Below are 27,001 nucleotides of genomic sequence, written 5' to 3'. Positions count from 1 at the left end.
ATATTGATACGTTGAAATAGACTGCCATGAGGTAGGGAATCTATTTCTGTCGAATAAATGTATATTAAATTATTTTGCGGCTAGAATTCCCCAATCGAAAGGAAGTTTCAACAGAGAAGAATATTTTACTTTTACTTAAAAACATGCCTGAAGCGTACGATTTATCCTTTATTGTTGATGTTCGAAACCTAGAAGGCATGATTGTATTTTACAGGCCTTTGTGCAAGCTTACAAATCCTTTCAACTCTTTTTGCAAACTAAGAGATGCTCTTAATCGTGATGCTGACACGCTTAACTATTGTGTTCTAAAGGAAAGCTTCTTACCATCGAACAACAACAACTGGTGCACTTCCAACATTGCCCGAGGATTCAGACAGTTAATCGAATGCTTCAGCTGGATTCTATATTACTCATCGGAAAGGTGCGAAAGTTAAATTCCCAGCAAAAGCTTTCCCCACTATTGATGATACCATACCGGTCTAATGACCGGTTCCCTACAGCTCTGTGTCCGTTGTGAGTGTGAGCGTCTGCATCTGGTCTTCGATCGTTCGACCGACCGGTAGTGGTTGAGTATAAATAATGAACTTTGATAGTAACTTAATTTGCCAACAACCGCACTGTCCTTCTGAGAAGGTGTCATTTTCCATGCATAGCTTCAGCTACACCTGTGACAAAACTTCCTCCGAATGTACTTACATGCAGAATGGATCTGGAAAGCTACTATTATAGATCTAACCAATGCTTTTTTTTTAGCAAAACTCTCTTTTTAAACATAGTTTAAAACCTCAACGCTGGGCTTTTAGCTGTAGGAAATAATTCATAGCAAATGGGCAAAGAGAGGGCCAACACTTTCAGGTCGGGTACAAAGCAGCATTGCAAAAAGGTTTTTAAAACTTGCGCCACACTCAACTACAAATGCTGACGATGGAATGTTTGAAGCGCTGGATGAATAGTCCGATGGAAAACCAATAAATCATTCATGCGAATGAAGAAAATGTTCTACCATCCGTACGAAACCTGAAATCTGCCAGGATGCATGGATAAAAGAGAAGTGGGTGGTGTGAAACTGGACACAAAGGACACTTTTGTCCTGACAAGGGAGGTATAAAAAAGCGATTGCAACAACAACAAAAAAACGCACAAAAGCGAATTGCTTGAACGTGGAAAAATAATTTAATAAAAAAAAAACTGGAAAAACCCTACTTTGTCGGTAAAATACATTTCTCAGCATGGCTTGCAGTATACCAGGAAAACAGGCTGCTAGTTGTTCCGTGTTGTAGAGTTTAATTGCATTGCAGCCGATGAATGCTTAGAAGCGAAAGTCGGAAAATAACTGGCTTTCAATTGTTTTCCACCGGGCCATTGTTAAGATAGAACGATGAAATGTGAGAAAAAGTGTGGAAAACTTTCAACAGAAGCTAGCTTTCTGTCGTGCTGATTTGTGTATAGCAAAAACATGATACCATCAACTCCTGTATCGTGATTATTATCTGTATAGGCATAACATAAGATGAAGTTAGTTCGTTTGTGCTTGGTTTTTGGAAAATTTAATAACATTTTTGAGATAGCTCAACTTGTTGTTTCATCCAGAGTGAATTATTAGTTTAAAAACAATTCGATTTGCTCCGGGCTTAGCGAAGCAGAGCGACTGATCATCATAAGATCGGTCATGTTTTTGTTGTTGTTGTTGTAATTTTACTGTTTTTCACTAACATAAAAAAGCGAAACGCTTTCCGCAATGCAAAATCCTTCCATTTTTGTTACCCTGTTGCCTGTGGAACAAGTGATATTAAAAAACTGATCAGCTTGTTTGGTTTGGCAAACAACGTAACATAAACCAGGCAAGAAAGCTTCCCCGTTCATCGAACAGAATGTCACATATGACTACATATAAAGCATACAGCATATACTTGAATCGGTTGAATGGCATTTTTCAATAAGTGCTTGATGAAAAATCGCTCACAAAACTTGATGGATTCGGACCCAAGCACTTACGGGGTAAGGGGAAAGGCGGTCAGGGCGCTTCAAAATGAACGCTCCCCGTTAGAAGGAAGCTGAGCTGAATGCTGAAGCGGAATGTTGTTATTTCGGTGGCCTAGGGCTATGGGCTGCGGAGAAGCAGCGGCAAACGGCGACTGCGAGCTCGTTAGCCAATTCGAATGGGACGCATTTTGAGGAGGAACGGACTGACGTAATGCAGTATCGAGTATAAATGTCGTTGTGGCGCTGGGTTGCGAGCAATAGAGGAGAGCTACATTTTGCTTATTTGTTGTTTCTTTTATTGAATGCGATGAGGGTCGCAGACGAATCGGGACGTTGTGTTAGTGTACGTGTACAGTAAGATTCTTTGCTTAATACTTTTCAATTGTAATACTTGTCGCTATCCTATTTCGACAATCAGTTTGTACAAAATGATATTTTTTTAATGTAAGGAACTTACTTTAGAATATTTAAAGTCACTTTCAATACTGTACGATCTATAAAATTTCATAATTTCATGAAATTTAGGCAAAGGATGTAGATTGATGCTTGTTGAAATATTAATGTATCGTATTCACGTTGCCAACGTAGAACTTTGATATTGATTTAGCTAAACAAACGTGCGTTTGACTTCGCTTACAAAGTAGTAGCATCTCCGTGGAATTACACAGCTTTGAACGATACATATATCGTCAGCGACTGCCTAAAGGAAAGTCTAGTTTTCTTTTCGTAGAACCAAAAGTGCAAAGTATCGTGTTTGTGAATCTTACCTCCAAGTAATTTTCATTACGTGAAGTCAATAACCTACGGCGAACTCACGAGCAATACGTGTGCGTTCTAGGGTGTGGTTCCGGTAGGCGAAGGGGATAAAATTAACCTAGCAACGGACGCACCATCCAAAGGCATAATTCAGATGAGTAATTCATAGTATTCTAATTTTGCTGTCGAGATCTTCAACTTTTTGAGTGAGGGTTTTTCAAAGAAAACAAATTTAATTACAAATATAGTCGCAAACTATTACTCCTCTTGGTACGAAGTTACGGTAGCAACACATTTTCAAACTCAATATCTTCTTTCACATCAGACATTGACATCCATAGCAGCGGTTTTACGGAAATTAATAAAAAAAAACAGTCTTTTTACATTAAATGTGTTTTGGATTGCAACCATGATAAGCGGTTCCACGGAAAGTAGCAGACGTGTCAGCGTGCCTGCTTCAGCCAAGCAGCAAGACAAAGTCATTGTTAATGAAAGGACGAGCAAAAAAAAGGGCCAAGCAATTCCAATGAACTAAAGCATAGTAGAAAGAAGAAAAAAAAACCCAATCCAATCACCAGGATGTGATGAAGGAATAAAAAAACACTACAAAAATGGACGCAAAACCGCCAGTGCCACTCACAGAAAACTTCTAAATGAGTAATTGTCCACCGACTGCCAAGACAGCCACCGCACACATACACCAACACACGGTGTCAAGCCAGCTCATGAAGCGAAAATTTGGTCCGACCAGTGCCGCTGCGACCATAACCGGACTCACAGCAACATCCCTAAACTATCCCAAAAGCTCACAGACACACATACACACACACACACATTCCCATTCAAGAGAGAATGGTTGAACGACAAGAAAGGAAAGAATGGCTGAATGAGCGACCGACGAATGGCTTGAAAAATGGCGCACTTCACCCGTTGATGGCTGAGCTTCAACCGACAACAACCCGCACAGAAACCGCTGCCACTTTGCAGGGAGGCGAACAAAAAATCGCGCCCTTTTGCGTTTTGCGAGCCAGCCACCGTTCCAAGGGAAGCGGTCTCTTCCTCTTCCCTTTTTTTTTTAATGCAAGCAAGATTCTGATGCAGCATTGCGATGTATATGCAGCAGCAGTCTCACGCTTTTATTATTTCAATAGGGCAGTAGTGGATAATAAAGCATAGATGAAACCCGTTCGCCCAGGAAAAACCCGTGCTAGCTTTTCGACACGAAACCTTGGGCCGAGGGCCCAGTCACGGGAATATAAAGAAAGTCGAGCAAGACTGACACATCGAGCAGAGTGTTGCGTGATGGAGATGGGGCAGAAGGTGGCTTGCCTTTAGCCAAGCTGTCGCACAGCACAGCGTGCTGCTTTACGTATCGTTTAAGGATGGATTTATAAGAAAACTACGTACACATAACTAGGGGCTGGGCTCACAAAAGCGGGTAGCGAAAGGAAGTGCCACCTTCGAACAAAAGGCGAAAAGTTCTGTTGCGGAGGTTTTCGGGCGCTTTAGGACGTGTTGAGGCTTACGCTGATTGCAGTATCGAGCCCGTTGGTGACAGCTTTCTGCACACACTGTTATACTTGTGTGTGTGTGTGTGTGTAACACTTCCGAAACAAATCCAACCGGTTGCGATGTATGCAAGCGGTTTTGTTCGTGTAGCGTTTTGTTTTTGTAGCTGTTTTTGAATAAAAGAACAGGGAGCTTTCATTGGCTGCTGGCGTGTTATCGTTAGGTGAATGGTGAACGGGGAAGTGTTGGAGGCTTTCAATGGAATGGAAAGTAGACAGTTTGCTGGAAGAGGGCTGGCGCAATAAAACATATCGAATGAAGATCGCAAACGAAACGTATAATTCGCTTTGAATTTGGTCGATGTTTTTTTATTACAATTTATCAATTAATTTCAACGATATGGTTTTTTAAAGATATTTTACATTTATATCTTTAAAAAACCATATCGTTGAAATTAATTGATAAATTGTAATAAAAAAATCGACCAAATTCAAAGCGAATTATACGTTTCGTTTGCGATCTTCATTCGATATGTTTTAATGCACCAATGCATTTAAAATTATTTCTGAATGAGCAAATGTCTTCTTCTTTCTTTCAATCATACAAGAATGAACTCAACTAAACGGGAACCATTTCATCTAACCTAAACGCTTACCGACAGTGCATCGGAAGACAAGCATCGTTGTGGCCTGCACAATGGCGTAGTTTATTGTTTTTACCTTCATCCGGGCCGGCCCACAACCACAAACGAAGCGATTGGTGAACCTTCATCCCCATGCATGAGGCACCAAACACGAACGTACTGAGATTATGCTAGAAACTAACTTCCTGACACGTGTTTGGGGACATCCTGAGTAGAGGGGGGGGGGGGGGTGGGGGGGAAGCCTTCAGGCTCTTTTCTTTGCACTCCAAACAAACACACAAACACATATACCAGGACGAGCGCCCAGTATCTCACCATCAAACGTCGCCATCGTCAGGCGGGAAGTTTTCACGTTTACCTTCCGGCAGCTTCCCGGATTCGGTGATTCGTGTTTGCCAACACCGAGAAGGATATATGCGTATGTATGGAGCTTTCTGCCCGTTGGAAAGGTGACGGGTGCTGACGGGATCTACTTCGTACCGTTTGCCAGACCACGTCAGTGCTGCCTCGCTGCCTAAACACGTTGGTGCGCGTTGTTGCGTAAAATTTGCTCCTTGGCCGATCCTGGCCACTGTCTGCTTGATGTGGCTGCGTGCGGCTGCATCCGCCAGCGGGCTGACAGAGGCTACATCTCCGACCGAGCAGGCGCGAAAGATCACGATGTTATCGGTTGACGAACAACAACAAGCACGCAAACCGTCGCAAGATTTGAACTTTTCGCAGCATAGCAGTCCCACCGCCACGAAGGTGACAAAAGTTTGCTGTAGGCTTTTACGGGTTGAATCTTTCAACTAGTCGTACGGTGGAGCGCAAAAGCGTAACTTTTATGTCACACAAACACGTTGGTGAGTGAGATTCAAGTACCGGCTTTTGCCTGTGTTGATTCTTGCGTCTGTGTCATGATGAGCCATAAGATTGTTGCGTAAATCATTACCAAACTTGAATCAAGTATTTCAGCAATAGTTGATTCGAACGAACGCGAAACGAACCTAAAAGGCAGTGTTTTTTTTTTAAATACATCATACATATTGCAATGTTTGGCAATCTTGTACAATTTCATCTAGTGAATTATTCGCCAGATGTGTTATACCGCTACGTTTTGCGTGGCTTTCTGGCAGATCTATTTGCTTCATCTCAACACCTGATACAGCATCTAGAATGTCCCTCCCCGCGTTTGCTCTTAGTTTCGCCTTCACCGATACCCGTGCGCTAGCGCAGGAAGCGAACGTTATCATTCATAATGTATTTCTCATGCATTGGAAATATGGTCACGATCGATATGAGACGATGCACGCCATGTTTGATTTGGAGCTGTAGGTAATATACAAAAAATATGAAATGGAACGAAACAACAGCAACGAACACCATTTTCGGTGGCAGAGACATGGCATCGTTCGCATTGGATCGCTGTTTTGATGTTTCGTTTGGGATGATGCAGGAGCTTTATTATTATTACTGAGATATTTCGGATGTTCCACTCGGAGCCACCCAGTACATATGGTACTCTTTTTTTAGACGAATATAGGAGGAGATAGAAAGTGTACTGTACAAGCCTTTTCTATTTTCATGCCTGACGTTTTTTATTCTAACATCGGTAGCTGTTGAAACCTCGCTAACAATGGTTAACAGAGAAATATGGCAAGAATCGCCCTTAAAGCACTCACCAAAGCTGACCGTTTCAAGATCCTTTAAAAACAAAAACAAAAAACACTCTGTGAACTGTTGCTTTCAAATGCTTCACACGTGTCGGTGGCGAGAGTTGTCGTAAAAATGGCCCTGGAACAACCGATGGCAAAAGATGGATGGGCCATTTTTGCCCGGACCGAACTGTGCTCCAATCGATTCCGAAAACCTCGACCGAACACAATGCGGGCCACCGACACAAAGCCACAGGTAAGCGATCCGGGGTGCTATTTTAGTTTTTACACTATCTACGACAGCAATCCATTCATTCGTGCCTTCCGTGCACGTCGATTTGTTGGTTGTTGGGGGGTTTTTTTCGATCTTGTTTTTTCACTGTTATGTCGACGCTTGGTAGCAATAGGATAGCAATCTGTGCACCGTGGAGCCATGGAAGAGGGTGAATGAAGTGTGTCTTTTTTGCCCTACTACCAAGCACTTTAATTTGTGCAATCAGAATCAGTGAATGGTAAATGGATGCCAATCTCGGTTACTACTGTGCTCGTTGGCCACTTTTTTTTCACGTTTGTGAGAGGGTTAGAGGGCGTTTTTGTTGCTACACCGCTTTGGTAACAACCGCTTGTGACAATGTGTTAGCAAAATGGCTGCCCGCTGATTGCACGATCCAAAACCTTTTATCTTACAAAAGGTTGCACTTAGTTTTATGCATTGCTGACACTTTATGTGTTCGGTGAGTTTTTGTTGGTGGTCGGTTAGAATACAACTGGATGGTGGGGTTTTACTGTGGAATGTTAGCATGGATTGGATTATTTTTGCTTTATCGTTTGCTTTGCATCAATTATTCAACGATGCTGTATGAATGATGGCTTATTCATCATCACGCAGTTAAATGAACTGTTCCAATGCGATATCGTACAGCAAATTGAATAGCTCTGTGCAATTCAATGCTCAGTACAAATCCGTTCAAATTGCATTGTTGATAGCCATGGTGTGTGGTGAAGCGATCCGGTTAATAACTATTGCATCCTCATTACAGCGCTTCTTTTGTGTAGTTCTAGTCGTTATTTAAAAGTTAATATTTATACGACATTAAAAGGCCGACAAAAGTCATGCAGAGTTTGATTGTAAGCTCGTAACCACGACCAGCGCCCACAGAGCTACCAGGAAGCCACAAAACACGCAACAAAGCACCCCAAAAAACCCTTTTTCAAAACCCGAACCATGCATAAGAAATCCCATTAGCTGGAAGCGGTCAAAGGTCGGCGAAGGTTTCGCGTCTTTGCTCGATGACTGTTACATTTTCGGAGATTATTTCCATTTCCGTTCCGTCGTTCTGTGCGCATGGTTGACTCTTGGGACGCTGTATTCCACCCGCAGCGTTGGCCGCTGTCGGATTTTTTTCCCCCGTTTAAGAGCATTACGAACGCGTGGGTGCAAGGGATGCCGTTACTATAAATCCCAACTACCCAGAGCAACCCACCACAACACTCAGCCAATGGGCATTCCGGAACCGATTTACGCGGAAGCGTAGCCCGTAGACAGCGGTCGGGGTGGAAGAAAATATGCTCCAGTACGGGCTTACGTTACCCCCATAACAAACACACAAACACACACGAAAGGGAAGGGTGGGAAGTAAGACCTTTGACCACCGATGTCGGATCGAAGCTGTTGAAAGTCGTACCTTTCGGTTTGTACGCTCCCAGGCCCTGCCAGGCGGAACTGGGCCGAAGTGTCTGGCCGACGTAACATACGCTTCCTACACGGCACGGCATCTTTTGGGTGCTGTTGTGTGCTTGTTCTTTTTCGTCCCCCTTCGAGCCCTCCCATTCCCTCTTTTATGGGTGTCAAATTGAATTTTATTGCTTTACATGACATTTAACATTTTCTACCACTTTTGGCCCTTCCCGTAAACCGTTTGGTGCGTGCAGTGGAAGCAGCTTACGGGAATGCTTCGGGTGCCATCAAGCGAAGCGGTACCCGGTTCAATACCGGTGACAGTAAACAAGCGTTTGCTCGTGCCTGTATGTGTGTGTCGGAAGCTAACCTCGTGACAAAGTGACGGCAGCTCACTGAAGGAAGCGATGCGTCGTGGGAAGGATTTGGTTTCATTACGAAGGCTCGAAGTCGATGAGGGCATGGGCGCTGTGTGCATGCGGCATGGTGTGACATGGTAATAATGTAGGCTTTACGTGCTTTTCGTGGCTAGATTCCGATCGAGCAAGCGGGTGGCCAGAAAAATCGAACAACGATTTAATCCAATTTAGGTGCGCATGGGAATATTACAAAGGATTACGGTTCGTTTTGTGTGACATTGTGTTTTATGGACCCTCGTTTTGTTTGCTTAAGTACTGTGCAGAAAGGGCGTGTGTAACGCACTGGAAGCAAAAAACGTGACCGAGGGGAGGTTATTACTTCCCCGTTGTTAAGCTTGTAAGCTTTTCTCGTTTAAATGTATCAAAATCGCTCTATTTTTACAGTGATGTAACTACTTGTCAGGAATCTTGTCGTAAGCTGTCAAGAATGTAAAAAGTGCTAAAAAATCTATTCATTATTGAAAATGAATATTTTACATTAGAGCTAAATATTGGCTTTCAGCTGAACCACCGTCTCAACGGTGACACTTACTGGCAATGTTTTACTTCAAAGTGGAAAGAGCAGTGTTGGCAAACGTATGGCCTGAAGACACACAGTGCCCGGTGACGTCATTACAAGTGAACAAGCCTCTCCAGCGGCGCGTGATTGAAGTGGAATCTCTGGTCCTCAACGACATCGTTGTCATGTTCATGATCCACCCAGCGAACGACCGCCTAAGTGGATGGATGGATATCCGGTTTAGCATCAAATATGTTTGACACCGTTATTGATCCGTAACAATCCGTGATCAAACGCGAATCAGCCTGGCCTGGTGAGCTGGAGAAGCACCATAGCACCATTATTTGCCCATCCATTCGCTTGTGCTTCCGTGAACTGTCCACCGACAAGGCCTAGCGAGTGGCGAACCGGTGGTCCCTTTTGGACGGGCGGAAGTAATTGTGTCGCTGGGCAAGAACAAACGAAATTTTCGTTTACTCTCATCCTGCCTGTCCCCATTTCTTCCACCGTTCGCCGCCACTGATGTGGCTGCAATTGTGGTGTATCATCGACTGGAGAAAAGGGGAACGTATCGACGACAATCACGGGGTAACAGGGCCAGAATCACGGGGTAACAGGGCCCTATCGACAGCATAAAGGAGGATACGATGCGGCCACGTCGATTGTTTGTCCACTACTTAGACGGCAGCGACATCGGGCATCGGTTGCGCGTCCTTGGCAAGCCGTTTTCAGGCCCGCGCATAGCGCACCTGCACCTGGAGTATGTGGAAAGTGAAGGAAAGAAGGGGAAGAAATTCTGCCACACACGCCCTGACAATGTTTCCCCGAAAACATGGTTGCTCTTATCGGTGGCGGGTACGTGCGCTTTGTTCGAGCCGTCTTCGTGCACGTTCCCGTGTCCGCATGCACACATGCTTGCAGCTACCGCCTTGGCACCGGTGCATAATGTGGGATGCAGCCCACAGCACAAAATTTGATAATCGTGGATGCGATTACGAACTATCTCGGTACACGGGTACCACCGAACGGTAAAGTCTTGGCCTGTTTGAGGACTGGCACTGCTCGCTTTACAGTCAGGCGTGAGGCGTGATACGGTGGCACATCCTGGCTGGGTTTATCCTCCCGTGTGGCGCGTTTTCCCTCGAGGTCAAACCATTCCACGATGTCCCTGGAATGGGTTTCTCGAGCTCGTTCTAAGGATGGGATTAAGGCATGGCTTGGAAAGACCACACGTGTGTGGTTCTCATGTCTATTCGACGGGCCATTGAATTACTTCATCGGTGTAGGACTGGAACGGATCAAAAGGGGAAACAAAGCGAGAATAGCGCTCGCGAATAGGCGATGTTTGTCGTTACGGTTCACGATTACCTTCGATTGCGATTTAGATAGGGCGTTGGACGTAGAACGAGCAGTCGGTTGCATTTGTCGTAAGCTTTTGCCGGATGTTTGAAATATTTGAGCATAATGTTCATAGTGGAATCACGTTAATGATGTTGTTAAGGTAGCATAAATGGTTTCTGCTAAATATGTTATTATAATTACTTAATTTCTTCCACCAATTCCTCTTGATAATTGCAATGATGTAAATCTTCTTCTTAGGCATGTCGGTTCTGTTTCGTCAAACACTACGTGCAGATAATTGATTTGTGATTAATTTATTAATTTCAATATTATACAACACCGTGAAACTCTTAGGAACATCAGTGACGCTAATTGCAATTACTATTCCATTCCCATTCCATGCATTTGTTATGCCAAAAAACGAACGCTTGTAACACGCGTCAGTTAAATAGTTCCATTCCAAGAAAGGCGCACTTTAAACAATCCATACAGGATTCCTAGAACCGTAACGATAAAAGCATTCCTTCGGGAATGATCATTAAATTCAATACAGCGAAAAATAATAAAAAAGCAATATATCAATCACCAGTAATGGGGGGTTAAAACTGGCACAATCAAATTGCTCTTAATATATAAATCCTACCGACCGATTCCGTCGAATGTTTTTTCACTGTAACATACCCCCTTTGCCGAACACGTGCTGTTCAATGGCGCTTGCAGTTAAAACATCTACCGCGCAAAATGCGCCCGTTTCGCCGTAGCAGCAGTCCCGAGCGCGAAACTGCCCCACACGAAATGCACCCATAAAAGCGCTTTTTAAATCGTCCTTCCCACTGGACGCCCGTACTTCCACCGCCAAGGTGTGACGCAGGTGGAGGGGCAAATCTTGTGTCGTTTAAATGTCGTTCCGTAAATGGGTTTCACCTATTCACACCTACAGCGCCGCGCTACCTGATGCATTGCCTCGGGGGTACCTTACCGACGACCAGGCGTCTCCATTGCCCAGGGGAGACGGTCGTGAAAAAAAAACACGGTCCGCGCTGCCACGTTGTTATTGAGCGAACACGAGCCAAGGATCAACCACCTTTCGGGTTGGGAAATAAATTCTTTACGACACATCCACTGTTTCCTACACCGTTCCTTTCTTCCCATTTTTGGGGTTTGCTTGTTGGCTCGTCTGTCCGACATTGGCACGCGTGCTTGCGTTTGTTTCTTCTGCTTTTGTTTTGCCAGTTTCAGGAACAGTTTTTGTTCCAATAAAGCTAGCAGTGGAACGAGTTTTATGTATGATTTCCTTCCACCCATTTTCCCCTTGCCCGAACTGGCCGCCCTCTCTTGGCATGGAAACTTGAGCCAGTTTTATTACCGTGCGTCGGCCATTTTTATTGCCAGCCGAGAACCATTCGGCTAAGATCAAAACAACAAAATGACACTTAATGGCCAACACAGTGCTCGGGTATTGAAGAAACTGTCTCCCTTCGATTGTGACCACTGCCAGCATTGATGCTGCGACAAACAAAAATAGCGACCACATTGTGGGGGCTAAGCAACGGCAGAAGAAAGAAAGAAAAAACAGAACACAAAGCACAAGTAACATAGAAATAATATGTTCAACGGAAGCAAAATCCCCTAATCTCCGTCCTGCCGTCCGATGGTGTGACGTCCGATGGGTTGGATCAACAACAACAAAAAGTCCCATAATTGCTTGCCGGAGGAGAAATCCCGGATGCCGGTGTGAAAATAACGCTTCAAAGAACGATCTTCCGGCGGCGATTACGAGTTCCGTGGGGCTGTTCTGTGGTGGGTCGTAAATAATATCACCGCTGGCCGGGAACCGATCGTGGGATGAAAGTGCTCGTAACTCGCAACTGTGCCAGGGAAATGGAATGAAAAAAAAGATCCCATTCTTCTCTGCACTCAAACGTGCTCCTCAATCGCATTCACACGTTTAAAGAAGTTTGACAGTTATTTTTACTCTCACATGACCGCCGCAAATTCGATCGAATGCTCGTAAAAGGGGGGCTATTTTTTGCACGCACACATTTGTGCGTTCTGGTGGAATAACTCGGTAAAAGGATTCACAGCACACGAAAACGATCGCACGGGGAGTTTTTGTTCACATTGAGGTTTCTTCCGGTTTGCTAGAGCGCATCGAAGAAAAGGAAAAAAAAACTACACTCTCATCTACACCGTCACGTATTCGCTGTGTATCATTTTGCCAGTACCGTCGGGTGTAGGATGTATTGGGCAAAATTTCATGAATGTGCTTGAGAGTCGAGGTACCCCGTACAGTAACATAAAATAAATAAATAAACGAACGAATTTTCATACCGTTTGTGGGGTGGTCGTTGGTGCCGCTCGATCGATCATGCTTACGCTTACGTTCCGACACACTACAGACGTAGGAATGCTTCTTCGAACTATCTGGCAGCTGGTTGGAGCAAGCGCCATCAAAATAAAAAAAAAACTCCCCCGTCGTCCACCCCAATGTGCCGATGTGTATTTGATAGAAATCGAAAAAGTTATAAAATCGTTTGCCACCGTACGTAAAGCACCACTGCAAACCGGGCGAACTGGCGTGTGTGTGAGCAGTTGTCACAACAGTTTAGGACTTTGCCCGTCGAGCTCGGTGTGCTCGCACGTCCAAGCTTGCCGAAATCGTTCGTCGTGAAACGCAATATATATGTGTGACACATGTCATTGAGATGTTCCCTAAGGGGTAGGCCCCTCCCCAATAACCCCCAAGCCCCCCTTGTGCCAGTGTGACCGGAGAAGAAGTTCAGCACAAACCTTTCCGAGCGGCCAGAGTACCGAAACTTCAGCCTTCGATGCTTCCCCCGAACCCACAGCAAAGCAAGCACGCGTTGGTTCGAAAGGTTTACTGTTTGCATCGTTGCTGCCCGTCGACCGGTTGGTGGTACGTCCCGTTCCCTTGACGGAAGGTTGTGTATCATAAATTTTCAATCAAACATAAGTGGAAATGATGAATGATGTTGCTTCGTTGGCATCCAGCTGTGCTGCCTAAGCGAATCACGGTGAGGGCTGGGCTGTTGGGTTGGGTGACGGACCGTGAACTGCCGCGGGGCTGAAGCGGTTCGGTCGTCCATTTCACAATTCAACTGTAGCCACGCATGATCAGATCAGAACTGAGTCTCTTCCTACCACCTCTCCTCTTTCCATCATTCCCCGTTCACAGGCCCACCCGGAACACGGCGGGGCCAAATGTTTAACACTTTACTTGTCAAACAGCGTTTTCGGTCAAATATTTCAAATTCAAATCCAGCAGGCGCGGAATTGGGTGTGAAATTTGCATCCATCGAGCTCCGGTAGGAGGTCGATCATTGGGGCCAAAACAAACCGAATTTGCGTGCGGCTGTATCTGTATCGCTAGCCAGACGCCGCGGCCCACAGACGGCGAGTAATAAATCGAAAGTCATCAGTATTTCACTATCAAAAATTCAACAACCGTTCTTCTGGCATGGGTATGGGGGGAGGGGTGTCGAGAGGGGGGAGGGGTGTGGATGGGCGCAGTGATTTATAATTTGTCACCGGCAGGTTTCGGAACAGCGCAGAGTATGTTAATATGGGCCTGCCCAAAAAGGTTTCACCCGACGACGAATGATGATGATAGCTTCGCGATGATGAGACCAGTCTTTTCGGTGGTTTTGAAGCAAATGGAAACTGCTATTGACAGTCGCATGCTTACAGGCTCCTTGCCAGTGAGGTAGAGCCACCACTATTGTAATAGTGTGGTGACAGTGTGGAAAGATTTTTCATCATGCCAATTAATCATCCGTCGGTATGACAGTGACGGTCTGGGTCTGGGATTGTGTTGTGTCGCCAGCGGTGTTATTTCTATCGTCGAGAAAATTTGCAAAGGAAGCAGGGTACACTGAGAGCAAAATTAGTTTAAGGCATAGAGCTGTATCAATATCAAGTTCTTATTCGACCAACAATATCCCATGAGTGACCCATTGATTAATATGAAATGGAAAGCCTTATCAAGCGAGATGAACGAAGCAGAAAAATACGAGAGCTTTTGATCCAAAACCTTCCGTAGAACCTTCTCGAACGGTGCAAGCTAATACGTCTACAATAGTGTACCAGGATTTTTCGATAATCCAGCATACCACACTTTGATCTTAGCCTTTAGGCCGAAAAGCGATTCATACTGCAACGTTTTTCCATCATATTCATATTAGCATGCACTCTGCGTCAGTAACAATTTAGCAATTCATTAGTGATACGAACCATACGTGCTTGGATTGTTTTAAGGTCTTCAATAGCTGCAAGCGATAAGGACTTGGTTAGTGATTGCTATTGCTAACCCGTAGACCCGTAGACTTCGATAGACGGAAAAGTATATTAAGTGATTAAATTGAATTGAATTGGAAGCAGACGGTGGAACAAAGAATCATGAGTGATACCATACGAATGAGAGCTTTTCTTCAAATGCGCTTACATAAACCAATCTTTATGCATGTTAGTACATTGTGAATAATGGTCTGTGTAACTTTTGATGTTTTGCGTTCCATACTGGAATTAATTTCTATCTCAATCAATTCCTAACTCTAAACACCCTAGCTTAATTGGCAATTTGATTGGTCGGTTCAATTTTTTTGTAATCAGTACCATTTTTTAATACGTTTGACATATTCTCAAAAATCTTTTTGTAAAATTTCATACATTCCTTATAAATGTTTGTGTTCAAATTATTGATCAATAAAAGAAATAAAATTTATGGAAATTCATTTCAAAAAATTCAACTTTGATCATTTTGCGATCGGTGTAAAAGGATCGCAATTATTTGACTTTTGATGAATTTATTAAACTTGATTTACATGAATCTTATCTTGACATGATTGTAAGTTTTCAATTTCCTTAGTTTGATGTTATATTTCATTGCCTTTTTCATCCCCTTACATACTTTAACCATCATTGCTGCTGCTCAACATTACACGACTGAAGGGGCAATGCTATCGTGTCAAGTGTTGCCATTCCTTCCCACAATGAGACACCCTCTGTAAGCTTGCTAGTGAAGTCTGGCTACATTATCGTTTCAATTCGTTTCATTCCTATGTCGAACCGGTGGATATGCTTCTTAGTATTTCTGTAACGTTTACCCACCATTTCACGTGTTCGGGTGAAATCTCACGTAAATTCGCTTACCGCCTTCGCTTCGCTCGTTGCACCAGAACCCATTCAAAACCCCCCAAAGAAGAGCTCCAAAGTGCAAAATAAAGTGTAAAGTATTTTAAAAGTAGCTGCAACATCAATAACAACAACAACGAAAAAATGTCTCGTAAAAGTGTTTCCCAGAGTTGATGCAAAACTGTTGGAAAGGTTGGGCGATCAATTTAATTTACTGTACTTTTTCGATGCCACCGCCAATTTCCTTTCGCGCGTCAGTTTCGCCGGTTCCGACTAACCGTTGTTTTTTTTTCTTTGCTAATCATTCCAGCGCCGCTGCATCTTTCCGAAGCAGTCCAGGGTACGGTGGGCCAGCTGGAGTGCAACATCACGTCGCCAATTAGCGGTGACCGGGCGATACTGGTGATCTGGTACAAGGGCGCCCAGACGATCCCGTTCTACACGTAAGTAAACCTGCTACCCGTTTCACACGGTTCGGCTGCACAGTGCTGCGGCACTACTGTGTTGCTGTGGGTGCAACACCACTGTCACCTGGCTTCGAAGGAGTGGCAATAAATTGTTTACGGCTTGCCGTTGCTAGTCACGTTAGTGTCTTAATTAAGGGTGACAAAAGTGCTGCTTATTGGTCGGGCGAACTGTGGTTTTCTAGGAACGTCTATTCGATTAAGCACGGGGAGTGGTGTTGCGTTTTACGCGACACGAAGATTGTTATTTTCACTTGTTAGTTAGATGATTTACGTTCAAATCGTTCCTATGTCATGTATTGGATAGAATGGTAACACAAACATTACTAGATTACAAAAAAACGATACAATTCATTAGAAAACATTTGATATCGGTTAGCAAAACATTCTTCTGCAAATTCGTTTGCTTTTCAACTCTACCTAAGCAATAGTGAATGTGGCTTCACTGTACACTATTTTCATTTCTATTTCGGTAGAACAATTCGAAAAACTTGACGTTGGCAAGCTGCATTATCTTTCTGAAATCACTCCCGCTTTATTGTTGTTCTCATTTCCGGTACTTTTCCGCATCAAGTATCATCTGCCCGTCCCGCCCGTGAACTGGGTACTGTTCGCTACTGGACAGGCGCACAATCCGGATTGTTTTCTAGCAATTTTCTGTACGATCGGATAACGGAAAGCACCGTCTGTCTGTGTCCGCGTAATGTTGCCCTGCTGTCTTTGTGTGAGTGTGGGGGAAGATTTTTTTTTTGTCGATCGATTTCATTTCCGTCAACCGATGGGATGCTGGGGACCGATGGTTTAGGCATGAACCAGAACACCCAGCTCTCCGAAAGCCGTTCATGATGTGAAGTAGCCCGAACCGGACACTCGCCAAGGGACCAATCTTTGCCCGTGGGAAATCGCCTCTTCTATACCCGCCTCGCTACACAATCACCCGTAGCGCCAGTGAAGCAGAAATAATAAATAAATAACGATAATTTTTTATTTGCTTCCTTCAGTTTATTCATGCTACATCCGGTTTCCGCTTGGCACCGCACGGCGTACACCGAGTGTGGCCTGTCGCCGGTCGGTTTTCGGTGGACAAAACCCTCCGCACTGACCTCGACACATTCGGCGCTGGGCAGCAGTAAACTGAGCGCGAAGAAAGGATGGGCAAGGGTTGGTCAGAAACAAAACCAAAGGAAACACAGAAGAATGAAATTATATCGGTCGCCTTTGGGCTACACTGCAACATAATGGTGATCGTGTGTGGAGGGGTTTGTGGGGCACCAGGAAGACCACCAGGCCAAATAAGGCCCGCTTCCCCGTGCTTAAGCCCATGGGAAAAATATGAGCGTTCCTAGCACATTTCCTGAAGAGCAGATAAGAGTCGATGTGTGCTACGTTTGTTGTGTTCTTTCCATTGAACTTCTCTGTGTTGCTCTAAGCTACCAATACCAATTAAATGTAGTAAAGCTGAAAACTTTTTTTCAAATAAAAATATAAAATCATTTCCATCTTTATCTTAAATATAGTTTATGTGAATAATTATACCTTTGTAAATGTTCCGACATTCGTATGATCTCCACATTCATTGTATCAACAATTTATTGAAACACAAATGTATTTAATATGCCTTAGCATAAGAAGACCAAAACAGTGACAATAAAGACATTTTCCACAGTTGCTGCTTTTGAGAAAAAACACAACCATCCGTAGATGAATAAATGCGCTAAACGGATACGGTATCATAAAAGCAAGCTTATCTTGCCGTTGCTATCTAGCCCCCGCGTCGAGTTTTGAACCGTGCAGACTATTTGGGTCTACCGAGATAGAGGAGTTTCTCGCCCACTGCCGCCGGAGATCAGGATTTGTTTGGGGGGATTTTGATATTTATTTTTTTCCATATTTTTCTATGGAACCGGCAACCCTTGGCCCCTTTCACAAGACTCAAACATCACCTACAGCCAATAAGGTCACCCAAGCCGGCGGCAAGCGGTTTACGGATGTTTCGCAAAGTACCGGGCTAGTATGTTTCGCTTCTGTACGGATGCCATTTTCCACCCTGCGGAAAGGATTTAAATTCATTTTTATCCGATTTTCTGGTCGTTGCACAGGAAGCATAACTGGGGAGGGGCAAAAAATAGATGATAGAAATGTACAAACGAAAAACCAACCGTTTCAGCATGGTGAATGGTGTGAGGTTGTCTACTTGCACTCTCCAGCAGCAGAAATTTACTGGAATCTGACGATTATACGTCGTAGATATTCGAGGTCCTTTGGTTGAATGGGTTCAATGTGAACCAATCTTCAATGTGAACCAACGCATGCTGTTTGATAAATCATGCAATCGTGACATATTCATGTGATAAAATCAATTGATTATGGAATATTTTCCTTTGCACTGGATGAAAAGTTCTTGAATATGGAAGTATTTACTAGAATCCATCGCGGCAATGTAAAATATCAAGAATTCGATGAAGCTTAGCGTATGCTTAGACGTTCCTTGTTCTACCTTTTATGAATGCGCACTTCTATGAACTAGAGCCAGTACATCACGAGAAAAGGATGGCACAGAGTTTCTTTTTTAGAAAAGCTTCATTGTTATTTCATCAATACACAGTGTATGCTGGACATTTTTTACTCAGAACCCATATATTGGAAAGAAACTGGAAGCTTCCCTAAACCCAGGCCATAAACAGGAGAAAGCTAGCACGCATTCACAATGCAATGTTTGCGATACACAGACACTCGTAAGGTAGAATTTTTCCCGCGGTGTTCGATTCCGTCTCGGTCATCAGCTCTACAAGCAAGGTCGAAAAAGACGAGCCAATCCGCGATTCCATATCCAAAACGCTGACAAGCGCCTCTTGCACAGACATAGACACAAATTGCATCCACTCTGACTGACAAATGTTTGCCTTGTTTGTGCAAGAATGTTGCTTTCTCTTCTAACGTGTGTCAAACCTTGAGTATTTAACCTTCCTGCTTGAAGATTGAGAGCTGCCTCAAAAGATCCGAAGCACTGCACCACTAAATTAGAAACAGAATTTAAAAAAATCCACATGTTTAAGGAGAAAACAGATAGATCCGCGAAAAAAAACCACCATACCCTTGAAGTCATTTTAAAAAAACTCCCAGAACATCATTATGATCCAAATTGTGGCAGACAAGCGTCATTAGTGGCCGTTCGTTTCTACTTTCCTGGCCTTCGGTAGCTTCACTTGAGCTGGCTGCACCTTTGCATGATAAATGAGCGTATGTCGGTAACGTAATCTCTCTCATAATTTCGTACTCAAAGCCATAGCTGTGCTCTGCTCCTTCCTTCATTAAAGCAGCGATAAGCAGGAGTAAGATGTGTCGTTTTCGGCGGGATTTGGGGGCGACCCTTGCTCCCGTTGCTCATTGGGCGAGGGCTGATGGAGTGCGTAAGCGTTTGACAAAGAACCTGCCCTGCCGATAAGCCACGTGACACAGGCACACACACACACACACCTTGGATTGACACGGGACCGTGGGCGTGTTGCGATTTTTGGTGAAAGTTCCCGGAAATATTACAACCATTACACATTCCTTGGGTGTTCTTCTTAGCACCACTTTACGGGTACATACGCTCTCCCGCCCTTCCCCTTCATGGCTTTAACATTTTCCCTTCCAGGCATTACACCCGAAGCGTGGTTTTCATTATTTTCAATTTGTGTTTTTGATTAAGTTTTAATGGGAAAGTAATTCACCGAAGTGCGGGCTCCTGAATGGTACGTCAGTCTGGTTGTGTGGGGGGGGGGGGGGGGGTTTGGGGGGTCTTTTTAGTGTGATGTGATGTTTTTAACGTTCCGGTGGATTCCATATACGTTCTAATCAGCGTTTCCCAGTAGATACAGTTGGCTGGGCTGTCTTATTTTATTTTCCTATTACAGTTACAGTTGGGTTTTTTTTTCATTCTTTTCTTTCGAGTGGTTCTTATTTCTCTTGAATGGAATCCGCCACCACAATCCGACACAATCGCTCCGCCGCCGCTACTTCCGAACCGCTTTTCCGAAGCTGTAAGTGATGAAACGTGCTTTTCCAGTTGATTGCTATCCACTTGTACGGTTTCATGAATACTAACTATGGTACAAGTAACTTTTTACCGTGCATAACTTCAAAGTAATCGCACCCAATTTTGAAGCTTTTGATGCCGGCGGTGATTGTTCGCTTCAATTGGTTGCCGTTCGTCAGCGTTTGCAGCGTAGCTAAATATAATACAGGCTAGTGTTTCCATTGCCATGTCTTTACAAAAAAACCATGATTGCTTTTGAACTTTCTGTATCAGCTTTATCACATTACTTTGCACACATACACCCATATACGTAAACTATTCGTTTCATTCGCTTTCTTTTGTTTTTGCAGATTTGATGCCCGTGACGTACGGGAAGGATCGCACCGCAGCTCCAACTCATCGTTCGACGGGCGGACCAACTTCTACCCGAACCGAACGCCGGCCATGCTGGAGATCCTGCAGACGAAACCGACCGACAGCGGGATCTACCGGTGCCGGGTGGACTTTCACAAAAGTCCCACGCGTAATACGCGCGTCCAGCTGACTGTCATAGGTAAGTAGGGCCGCGAATTGCTTCCGACAATCGTTCGTACGGTGGCAACTTTTAACGCGCACGCAGATGCACCCGGTGCCCTAAAAACAAAACGAAAGCTCGTTAAATAATCCGTCAATGACAGTGCTTGACAAATGCTTCAAAGCTGCATCTACCCATTTGAGCGCAAAGCTGCCCAATTTGTCATACGGTGATAATGGAAACTTTTACCTTTTATTCCTCCGGAACATCCCACCGGTGGTGCAACTTTTACTCAGCTTGGTACCCAACCATTGAAGCATACCCGTAAAGCATACCCGAACGCATCCCGCACTGGGTTGGTTGTAATGTTACCTGCCTGCTTCCTGTCTCTCAAGTTGTTCCGCTTTCTGCTTCTGAACTTGTTTTTTTGTAGTACCATTCAGTATATGGATTGCACCGGCCAGGTGAAGCGCATAGAGCGCACCGTCACAGAATGCTGTTGGTGGGGAAAAAAGGGAAACGCTTTCGTTTATGTGTTCGCAGTATGCATCGGCAATGATTTCCAGCTGAGGCACTCGGTGAAAGGAGGGCCACGGGAACTGATGCACATCCCGAAATGCACATGCAACCAAAAACGTGAAAAGCATCACCATTTCGCCAGGGAGCGGCTTGAAAAGATGCAACATAAATCAAGCTTCCAGGTTTATGCTAACCATTGCAGACGGGTTGACAAAAAAAGGAAACCTCCGAGCAGCCGAGAAGAAGTCGAGCATATTTTTCGGAGCGTGTATGAAAAGTTGTCCTTCGTTTTTGTCAAGGCTTTGGTGAAGCCTTGACCCTGTAGTTTTTTTATTTGTCTGCCGAAAGCGATAGACACGAATGCATTCCTCGGTGCATCTGTTACGGCGGAATGTTACGCGCCTTTGCAAAATGCACCACTGTTCTCAAGTGTCCCTCAACAGCAGGGTTTGAGATGTGGGGGAAAAAAATACGACAGCACTGCTGCAGGAAAGATGCTGAAGAAGTTACAATCATCGTTTGCGCTCGTTCAGTTTCGGCTTCAGTGCAACCGTTATCGTTTTCTACTGTGCCGTGTTCGACCGAATGGAGGGAACACAAGATTATTTAAAAAAAAATGGTCTACCAACCGATGCATTCCACTTCGGAACCGAAAATATTGTCGATTCAGTGCAAGTACCAAATGGTATATTCAATTAAGTCAACAGTGCCGGCTCGGTCCGGTGGTGGGAGAGTTAGCAAGATCCCACTAGAAGCTAACCAGGGCAAACTTGTACGCTCAACTGAGTTTTGGTAAGTGATGAGAATGCTTATTTAAAATTGCCTCCGTTTCAGTTTTGAGCGGCGTTGAGTTTGAAAATGGAACGCAAAAAACTCCACTCTAAGATTAGCAAAAAGGTTTTGTCTCTTTCGTTTCTTCGTCGATGGTGGCGCTTCCCGGTCGGTGAAAGCTTTCACTCTTCGATGGGGAATCTTTCATATATCCAAATACCAGCTAGCATCGTTCAATCAAACAGGATACGTGCTGCAATAGCACTGGCTGCAGTTGAATACTGTATAAAAGTAAAGTGTTTAGAGTGTAGAGTGTATTTATAGTGTATTTAAAATAAAAGTATTTAAACATTGATTAGGTATGGAGTGTTTCTCCGCTAGCCAACACTGTTAAATGATGCTGAGAAATGCTAATATCTAATTCCATAAACCGAAGCATTGCTTGCAAGTAGGTTAGAACGGGTTGCGAAACGATAAAGTCCCGCCCGATAGTACGCTCTGCATGTTTGATTTATTCAATTATTTCATTGAATTTATTTTCTCTTACGTCATGACTTTGCCGCACACATTCGCTTAGCTGTTCGTTTTCCTCTTTGGGAAAGTTTGCATATGGTTCACGAGCTGATGCTACTGCTGCTGCTGCAGCAGCAGCAATCTTGTGCATTCGCCCTTGCTCACTCACTTGCTGCCTGGCACGTATCGTGCCGAGGAATCGAAAAGTTTAACATGTCTGCCTTGGGTAGAATATTGATGGAAAATTTTAACTCTGCTGCCTGCAAATGCTACTCTGTCGGACGGCTTCGGTGATAGCTTTCAAGTGCATTCCTTAATCTCCGCCTGCCTGTCGCATGCGGAACGGACCGAAGTTTGTGTAATACCATCGTTAATATGCTGTCCAGATGATGCACAGCTGCATCGGATTGGATGTCACAAGTTTAGATGGGCGAAGCGCCAGCATTCGGAGGAAGCATGAAGCACACGAATACCGTTCGAGCGGTATCCTATGTGTTTTGGCGCTGAGCACGATGCAGGAAAGGGAATATATTAGAGCAGTCGTATGGTTTACTAAAAACTAAACAAATGGATTCTAAAAGTAAGCAGTAAAGGATATTTGTCAAGTGTTTAAAAAAAGATGTCTCTAAAGATGTTTTGTAAAGGGTACGTATGGTGGTACATGATGTTTTATACCAAGAGATAAGTTATATACCTTACACAGAAAAATGGTTTAAAAATGAAAGAGGATAAATTGAACAGTGCTATAAAGAATTACGAATAATCTAACATTTTTTTTACATAATAAATAATCAAACAAGTACAAAAAAGGATAAAGCTTATCACATTCATTTCCTGTTCTCTGTAACAGCTGCATAGGACTTGAAACATTAAACATTGGTTGCATTTTGTGACAAGTTGATAGCTGCTCTTTTTATTTAACCCTCCCCTAAAACACTCACTTAATTTAGTGCAAAACAGACCGAGATCAGTTTGTTTGCTAGGACAGTAGCAGCAAGTCACCCGATGCCCGACTCCCAACCCGGAGAGCGCATTGCTCATCACCCATTTCATCCGTTTGCGTACTCACTTTACATTAAATAACTGCTTCATTTCTACACAAACTACAAACTGCTGCGGTTGTGGCATCGTGCAGATCACCTTTCGGAGGGTTGCTGGTGCGGTACGGGGGTAGGTTTGTCACGCAGTGGTGTAAATTTATTGCTGCCAACCGTCACCGAAATGTTCCGCCCAGCAAACGGCAGACTGGCCTTATCTGCGGTCGACAGAAGCTTGAGGTTTGGGAAGACATGCAGCCCAAGCACAACTCTCCGCACAAACAACGCTGCAACAACAGTGCCGGTAAGATCGTGTGAACTGAACCACGATCCGGCGGCCGTGTTGCAGTGAGCTTTAAGTCTGTCTGTACAATTATTTCAAAGGGGAGGGGGGACCAATGGGCCAAAGGGCAAGGATGTGTGATAAAAGGAGCGCGGGAAAGTTTTCCTTTTCCTGGAGCAATATTTTTCCTCGGTGTGAAGGAAATTGATGGTGGGTTGGTGAATTTAATGGACTCCTTTCTCATTCCTCTATGTTGCTGGAGAAATGTGTCTTCGCAACAAAATGCTACCGTGTAGGATTGCGTGTCGGGATGAAGTGTTTTCCCTTCGTGTATTCATTAAAGCAAACTCTCGGCCAACAGAAACGGCATCAATTTAATTTTAGAAAATATGTACATGTGTACTTTGGGACGGTGGGCAACGTAATCGGAAACGTAATTTTGTCACCATTAATGTCTAACTAACTTTCTCCCCTTTCTTCATGCCTCTGTTTCAACTGCTCACTTCAGTGCCTCCGGAAAAGCTGCTGATAGTGGACGAGAAAGGATCACACATACGCCACTACATACTGGGACCGTACAACGAGGGCGCAACGATCAACATTACCTGCATCTCGACGGGTGGTAAGTTGGTTGAGCGAGGATGATAGGCTGTCCATTTTGGACAGCTTTTGATTTGATTTGATTTGACGTTAATGTTGCTGCACCGGACCTGTGTTTGATCTGTACATCATCGGTAAATGCTATTTTAGAATCTGTTGATGGCGTTGTCTAGCTTGATGATAACAGCTATTGACAGGATCAAGTTGATTTTGATTTTGTTTAGATCTCCGCTTGGTGTCCAACAATGATCCAATAATAATCAAAGAGCTCAGCAATCAAATTCAAATTCCAATCTATCCATATTTTGCTGGCTTCATATTCATTTTGCCTGTTAAACATGTAACTCTCCAAGATTGCTTTCGAAGGAATTTGTTACTGATATTATTTTATCTCATCCCTCAGGTCGTCCCCTACCAAAAGTACAGTGGTGGTATGAGAACAAGGTGATCAACAATACCTCCGTCGTGCTGTCGGACAAGCGAGTGAAAAACACGCTCGTACTGCATCGGCTTGAGCGGAAGCATCTGAAATCTGTCTTCACCTGTCAGGCGGCAAACAACAACGTAACGAATCCCATCTCAGCTTCGATAACGCTCGATATGAATTGTAAGTAAAATCTCAGTCAACTGTAAACATTGGACTAAATTCTAAAGCTTTGCACCAAGCGAAGGAAACGCTACCGAAGAATTAAACATCCCATTATTCACCTGGATCACCTTCGCCAACAGTGGTTGCATATAGAAAAAAAAAAAACAAAAGAAGGAGTGAACTGTGCGCGCGTGTGGTTTTGTTTCGGTGTCTGTTTCGGGTTTTACATTCTTTGCACGCCACCGCTCCAGCCGCTCCAGTAAGCAAACTAACCAAACTCTGACACCGTACACCGGGCAGCAGGTGAACCAAAGGTGATTTATCACCCTAGCTAACAATCGACCCCGAAAGAAAAACCACCACCACCGACCACCTGTACCTGTGCAGTACCACCCCAGTAGGACAGTTGTCTCGTTGCCACTGTCGTGTGCTTTTGTGCTGGTGCATTGTCACCCATCCCTCGGCGCCCCGGCTTGTGACCGGGTGTTCCGGGTGAGAAAAGGATTGAATTGTGAAATAAAAACCACTTCTTTTTGCCGTCCGGTAAACGCTGGCGGATCGTTTCGTTCCGAGCAATGGTAAGAAAAACGTAGCATTGGTAAAAAGGGAAACCCACGAACCGCTCATGCACCACGGCGCATGTACGCGCGGAAGCAGTACAATGTGGTACTACCCTTCCCCTAGCTCTCTCCCTGTCCGAACGTTCGAATGCTTTATGCGGCTCGGTTTCCGGCGGTGATGTTACGGACCGTTGATACTACCCGGGGATAAGAAACGGGGTATCGCTGTCACGGTACCGAATACGGCCAGCATATTGACCGGCGGTAGCTCGCCTGCACAATGACCGTCTCGAGTGCGCAACAGGAAATGGGAGTGTTTTTGATCCTTTGCTAGTGGGTGGGAAGCTGTGTGATTGCTGGCCCAATGAATCACCGGCACTGAACGACGGGTACAGCGCGCACCCGGTCATTTATCATTGGTTTGCTGGTACAAAAATGCTCGCTCCACTTGAGCTGGGCCGGCACTTGGCTCGGTACTCGCTGAAATCGGTCCAGATGCAGTAATGTACTTAACGGGTCAGTTTTAATGCTTGGTGGAGACAAATTGGACAAACGATTGGATAATGTACAGAGGGATTCTTTTGCGTAACTGAATTTTGGGGGGACTATTGACGGGTATGAAAATGACACAATCAGCAATGGGGTTTTTCGATTCGAGTTAGGGTATGTCGACGAAATACTATAAGAAATTTAACCATAATTGGAAAAAACAATCTGAATTGAGGTTTTAAACATATTGAAATATTGAATTGAATGTATTTCCTTGCGATTCCCAGCTGACCATTCTTTTTTCACCGTGAACAAAGGGGGTAATCACAAAAAATACAATTAATTTAATAATTCAATATGTGATACAGTCTAAAGAGTTTGAAAATTGAATATAATTTCTTTTGGTGTACGCTAAGCAATATTCTGATGAATGGTCAATCGAATATAGCAGAAAACCCCAAAATTTTACGTTAAATTTCACTGGAACTGGAAACCCAGACATAAGAAACAAGCAGCAGAAACAAGTTGCTTACTCATGTCGCTAATAAGCTTATCGACTGATCAGCTCTTGTCTCTCTATTATTCATTTTTTCCTGAAAATGCTTAATCCCTATTTGGAACAACAATACAAACGATTAGTATCGTTGCTGATACTGAAGCTTTCATTACAGTTGTCCCTCCAAACGATTGAAACACCTCAAAATGGATACTCGATACGCAAAAAATGGATACGCAAAAAAAGGATACGCAAAAAAACATACACTTACAAACAAATCTACAGTTCAGAGCTTTTGCAACAAAAAGGCTACATCATCAAATGCCCTTACCTGTGCTTTCTTTGTTACCACAGCAAATCCGATTATCTGGTCCGAGTCCCACGCTCGCCACATTTTGCTACGGGAACGAGAGGAGCTAAAGTGAAGACTAATGGACTATCACTTAAAAATTCATCTTCAATTCGATTGCGCTTCGACTTTTGCAAGTGCCCGGGGGTATCACGGGACCACGAATACTGCCTGCCATGT

At 44.1% G+C, this 27,001-nt stretch overlaps 1 protein-coding gene across 5 annotated transcripts in view; it reads left to right on the top strand.

Moving 5' to 3' along the window:
- The window catches only part of LOC121588972 (nephrin-like), a 131,227-nt gene that overhangs the window by 62,203 nt on the left and 42,023 nt on the right, over window positions 1–27,001 (top strand). For all 5 annotated transcript variants that reach the window (XM_041907465.1, XM_041907463.1, XM_041907462.1 and 2 more), the window contains exons 3-6: window positions 15,927–16,059; window positions 20,452–20,654; window positions 24,247–24,360; window positions 24,742–24,945. In XM_041907465.1, coding sequence (XP_041763399.1) covers window positions 15,927–16,059; window positions 20,452–20,654; window positions 24,247–24,360; window positions 24,742–24,945 — 654 coding nt within the window. The remainder of the gene's footprint in view (window positions 1–15,926; window positions 16,060–20,451; window positions 20,655–24,246; window positions 24,361–24,741; window positions 24,946–27,001) is intronic.

The sequence above is a fragment of the Anopheles merus genome, chromosome 2R (assembly GCF_017562075.2).
Source record: "Anopheles merus strain MAF chromosome 2R, AmerM5.1, whole genome shotgun sequence".
NCBI lineage: Eukaryota > Metazoa > Arthropoda > Insecta > Diptera > Culicidae > Anopheles > Anopheles merus.
This window is presented reverse-complemented; position numbering and strand designations above follow the sequence as displayed.